The 5542-nt window shown below is 44.4% G+C and overlaps 1 protein-coding gene across 7 annotated transcripts in view; it reads left to right on the top strand.

Moving 5' to 3' along the window:
* The window catches only part of Deup1 (deuterosome assembly protein 1), a 65150-nt gene extending 59984 nt beyond the window's left edge, over window positions 1–5166 (top strand). For 4 of the 7 annotated variants that reach the window (XM_021173317.2, XM_021173319.2, XM_021173321.2 and 1 more), the window contains 2 exons: window positions 1510–1621; window positions 4172–4398. In XM_021173317.2, the coding sequence (XP_021028976.1) occupies window positions 1510–1621; window positions 4172–4348 (289 nt within the window). In that variant the 3' untranslated portion in view covers window positions 4349–4398. Of the gene's footprint in view, window positions 1–1509; window positions 1637–4171; window positions 4399–4864 lie in introns of those variants that run through there. The other 3 variants (XM_021173322.2, XM_021173324.2, XM_021173323.1) reach the window with 3 other exon arrangements.
* The last annotated feature ends 376 nt before the right edge of the window (window positions 5167–5542 follow it).

Below are 5542 nucleotides of genomic sequence, written 5' to 3'. Positions count from 1 at the left end.
TGATGAACAGCAGTATGGAAGTATAAGCCGAATAAACCCTTTCCTCCCCAACTTGCTTGTTGGTCATGATGTTTGTGCAGGAATAGAAACCCTGACTAAGACAAGGAGGGCTTTAAGGGTGTATAGGAGGGTTTGGGGAGAGAAAAGAAGGAAATGATGTAGTTATGTTGTAATCTCAAAAGTAAAAGAAAATTGTATAATTAAAATAAATTATTGAAGTGCGCCTGGTGACTCAAAGGCATATAATCCCACACTCAGTGGTGCTAGGGTGTCAGGAGAAGACAGAGGCACTAGGACAAAGGAACTTCAAGTTCAAGAACAGTCTGGTGAGACCCTATCTCAAATAAGAGACAAATAGAGCTAGGGGTATAGCCTGTGGTAAGGCACTTTACCAATATTCTTTGCAGAAACCTGGGCTCAATTTCCCAGTACCAGAAAGAAAAAAGAAGCAAATGACTGGGTAACTAATTTAACTTTACATTTTAGTTTCCTTATCTGTGGTAATATCCACTTGTGCTTTTTTTGAAGATCAAACGAGGAATCAAGATGACACCTTATCCTTACTGGGTATCTAGCCTGCAGCAGGCACTGTGCTCTAGCTGTTTTACATGCAGGAACCCTCTGCCTGTTCTGAGAACCCTTTCCATAAGCGAGGGGGAAAGGCAGAGAACACAGTCAGATGAAGTGTGTGATGAGTCTGGAAGGGTGTGAGCGGGAATCAGGGTGTAAGCTAGTGAACCCAGAGGAGCTGGGTAATACAGTGACACAGTGCCCTATCCACAAAGCATGTCTTGTTATGAGCGCCTATAAACACAGCAAAGAGCCTTAAACGCTCTCCTTAAAACTGCCCTCGGCAGTGCTGGTCTGTCTGTCAAATGTGCCTCAGTTATTTAAGTGACCTGGAAACACAAAATCACCACACAGAATTAGGAAGGCTGAGGCTACCTAGCAACCATTGCGCTTTCTGCCTCTTCATTCTACATTTCAAGCTTTTAAAGTAAATTTGAGATTATTCAGAAAGACCATTTATTTGCAAAGAAATACCCAGACAAACTCAATTATTTGATTGGTTTTCCCTGGTTGAACAACAGGGAAATCAAAGCCTTCAGCTACAAGAAGCAAGGCCTTTGGTGGATGGTTTGAAGGAGAGTGGCTCCCATAGCCTTGTATATTGGAATACTTGGTCCCCAGTTTGTGAAACTGTTTGGAAAGGATTTGGAGGTGTGGCCTTGCTGGAGGAGGTGTGTCCCTGGGGGCAGGCTTTGAGGCTTCAATAGACTCAGGCCATCCATTCCCAGTTAGCTCTCTGCTTTGTGGTTGTGGAGAAGATGTGAGCTCTTGGCTGTCCTTTCGCTCCACCATTGTGAATCCTAACCCTTTGAAACCATAAGTGAAATTAAATACTTTCTTTTCCAAGTTGTTTTGGTCATGGTATTTTATCACAGCAATAGGAAAAAAGGAAACTAAGATAGTTAGGCAAGGCGCTGATATCCATTTCTTCTCTTTTAGAATTAGCCAAGACTGCGAGCTGAACAGAAGCCCGACACCCTTGTCGCCTTTGCCATTTCAGACCAAAGAAATGGCAAGCCCATTGGTTGGTGACAATGAAGTCCTCCCTCTGGTGAGTTCCTGAAAGGTAATTTTCCCTTTAAAGGTGGATTAATTAATCCTGTGTCTAATATAGAAAAGGATGGTTAGATTAAAATGTCACTTCTTTTTGTTTGGGTTGTTGCTGTCTTGAGGCAGGGTCTCACTATGTAGCCTTCTCATAACTCACAATGTAGACCAGGCTATCTCAGTGATCCACTTGCCTCAGCTTCCAGTGCGCTAGAATTAGACATGTGCAGCACCATTTCTGAAGTAAGACTATAGGTCATTTTACCACACCTATCTCCAACAGAAAGAGAACCTGATACCCCATCACGAATTAATAGCTGTACCTTTTAGGTTTTTGTTCCCAGTATCTTAGAGACAGGATCTCATTCTAGCTGAAGCTAGAATTCAGGCTGGCTTTGAACTTGAAGCAGTCCTCCCAAGTCAAGTTCTCAAGTGTTAGGATGACAGGCATGAGCCAATAAACCCAGATAAGTTTTATACATGACCACATACCTGGTCATCCCACAAAGCATCAAAATGAGTCCTAAGTCCCTGAGGTGAAAGTTTAGCCAGGAATGCAGATCACTTCCAGTGCAGAGAAAACCCTCCCCTCTCCACAGTGTGTGGGACCCTGTGAAGTCTAGAAGCCACAGTGTTCTTGAGGGGTGGCACATCTGCTGTGCTCAGGTGGCCTGAGAGTCAACAGAAGGTAAATATGTAGCTCTCACTGAGAGACTCACTCTGCTATTAGACCCATACGTAATATCCTCTGGGGTTGCCAAGAACATAAGATGGGCAGGTAACATTGTGTGCCTGCTAGATGCTCTGTGTCATCCTCACTCAGCAGCAGGAGAGAGAGTGACCTGCAGAGCGTGCACAGCCTCACTCTGGTCTTAAACTTCTGCAGCACGGCCTTCCCCCTGAGGCTTATGAAATGGACAAGGTATTCTCTCCACAGGATTTACCATTCACCTCACCTCAGTGGCAGGATTTCTAACCTATCCTGAACCCACTGTGGAACCCCACACCCCTTTGTTCTAGGCCTGGCAGCCTTCTGTGCTGCCCAGTGATAGCATTAGGTCATTCTATCCAAGAACACAGAACTTTTGTGCATGTTAACTTGTACTCTACACGGATACCACACAACCTAATGACATGTCAAGGCCCTGGGGCTTGTGTGGGGCTTTGTTTCACCCTCTAAAGTAGATGCATACTTTCAAGCCTTGCGTTCATGGGCTTTACTAACCTGATGTTAGTCCACAGGGATGGTCTTTTGAGTGTCCGTATGGACAAGGGCCTATGCAATTAACTGTGACACATAATCAGCCCAGGATGGGAATGTGGTGTCAACAGTGTCTAACCCACAAGTGGACGGCTGCTTCTGATCCTCTTTGCCCTATGTTTGCAAGGCAAACACAGTGGGCTCAGGGTGTTTGCAGACACTGCATGTTCCAGGCTGTTTCCTCAGATTTGGGAGTAGAGGCTGCAGCCAGTGCAGAGGTACAGTTGGGATTTAACACTTGGATAAGGCTGCTCTGCCAACACCTGCTATGATCACAAGTTTTTATGTATTGATGAACTAAAGTTCTAACCAAGTTCACTTCCATAGGGCTTCATTCTTCCTAACAAACAAAAGTAAACGACAATAAAGGCAGCCTAGTGCATTGGTGTATACCTGGAAACCAGCTAGCACTTCTGTGCTTAAAATAGGATGATAGCTAGCACTACTGTGGTTAAAATAGGATGATCAGGAACTCAAAGTCACCCTCACCTACCTGCCAGCCTGGGCCACATGAAACACTGTCTCAGAGACTAGTGAGGAGGAAAAACGATAGAAAAAAGAACTGGAAAATTAAAAGATAATTTTAAAATAATTCTCTATTTTAAAAATAAAACTAATATTGTCCTTTATTCCATAACATTTTCCTTCTTGCTTAAATATACACTAAACATGTCAAAAGCTGTGACATGCCCCCACATCTCTCAGCCAGGTACACTGGACATCACTCAGATTTCTTCCTCTAAGCCTGACTCGTGAGGAAGAACTGAAGTCACACACACAGACACACACACACACACACACACACACACACACACACGCACAGGCACACAGGCAAGCAGCTACCTCCACCAGGATATCCTCAGCCAGCCTCCTCCCTGACTACTCTCCTAAGCATTCAGGCCCCTCATCAAACCTATCCTGATTTCTGTTTCCTCATGAGCCATCTTTATGCAATCTGCTGCATCATCACTTTAGATTTGGGACGTGCCGTGTTCTGGAATGCTGGCTTGTAAGTCAACAAAGTGTGTTCTGCTGGGATCTCTGGTCCTTACATCCACCTGGATTTGTAGCTGGTCACTGCAGTTTTCTTTTCTAGAGATCTTTAATGGGTTGGTGCTGAGATGTCTTAAATCCTCGAGAGTTTCAGTAACATGGACTATGTTACAAGAGGAGGAGGGCTCTGTCCAAAACTCAGTATTTCATTAAGTTGCAGAGTTGACTGTCAGAGAAGTGCATGCATCCAGCTGTAGTGCTCTGCATTGGTCTAGCCTCACTTACCTCTCCTCTCTCCAGTCTCCACCAGATATATCCTTCCGGGCTTCCCTAGCTGCACAGCACTTCCTGATGGAGGAAGAGAGGCGGGCCAAGGAGCTTGAGAAGTTGCTCAACACACACATCGATGAGCTGCAGAGACACACCGAGTTCACGCTTAACAAATACACCAAACTCAAGCAGAGTAGACACATATGAGCTTTGCACCTTTTCTGTTTGCTTCCTCTCCAGGAGAAAAAGAAAAGCTTCCGGGAAACACTTGCAAAGCGGACTCATAAAACCGAGAACTCTGGCTTAGTCTCCACAAGTAAATCACTTCTGTAAGGCAGCTAGAAAATAGGATTTTGTTCTATAAAGCTGATTCTGTTCACATACTAATTGTTCTGTTAGGGTAGCATAAACATGCATAGCCCCAAAGGGCTTCTTTCCTGTATAAAGAATGGCTTGGGATTATAACAGAATTATTTCTGACTTTAATCATGTATGTTAAGGTCCCATTGCCTGCGTAACAGGCAGCAAGAAAGGGAAGTGCTCACCTCCCAATGTGAGGAAGCTGAGTGCAGCCAGTCTGTTCTGGGCACAAAACCCAAGGACTTCTAAAGTGGGAGGACTATGCAGACACCTAAGATTTGTTTCAGAAGCAAACGGAATGTCTTTGCTGCTTTTACATTCACTTTTGTAATATTCTGCCTTAACACCAAGGACTTTGTGCAGTGTGCACAGTAACCGTCACTGTGCCAGAGTCATGCTGCCACTGAGACACAGCAGATGCACAGCTTCATGCTGCCTCCGTTTCACCACTGTTTGTAATACAATAAAGGAATGCAAAACTCAATTGCTTTGCAAGAGTGTCCAGTTTCTACAGAAGTAATAGCAAGAAGATGAACAATGAAATTCACATAGCAAATACACAAGAATGATAAGCCAATATCCTGTTCTTTAAAGATGGAATACACACAGAGACAAGAGACACTTGCTATATAGTATGCATGTATGCTCATCACACACACACACACACACACACACCCCACATATCAGCACCATTTAAACTTAAGCATTTGATATCAGCAAAACTAGTGTGTTAGGGGTCAGCATGGTGCCTCAGTGAGAACGAGGGCTTGCTGCTCAATCATGAAGACCTGAGTTCAGGTCCAGGCAACCATGTGAAGAGACAGAACATGGTGATACATACCTGTAAGCTTCATGTTATATATGCAGAGACAGGAAAATCACTGGGGCTTGCTGGCTGCCAACCTAGCTCCAGGTTCAATGAGAGACCCTTTCTCAAGAAAGGAATGTGAAGAATGACAGAGCAGGACACCTGAAATCACCCTCTGGCCTCTGCTTGCACCCACAGGTAAACACGTGTTCATATGCATACACTTGAAAACC

This window comes from Mus caroli, chromosome 9 (assembly GCF_900094665.2).
Source record: "Mus caroli chromosome 9, CAROLI_EIJ_v1.1, whole genome shotgun sequence".
In the NCBI taxonomy this organism is placed as follows: Eukaryota; Metazoa; Chordata; class Mammalia; order Rodentia; family Muridae; genus Mus; species Mus caroli.
Note: the sequence above shows the minus strand (reverse complement) of the source record. Positions and strands in the feature narration are given on the sequence as shown.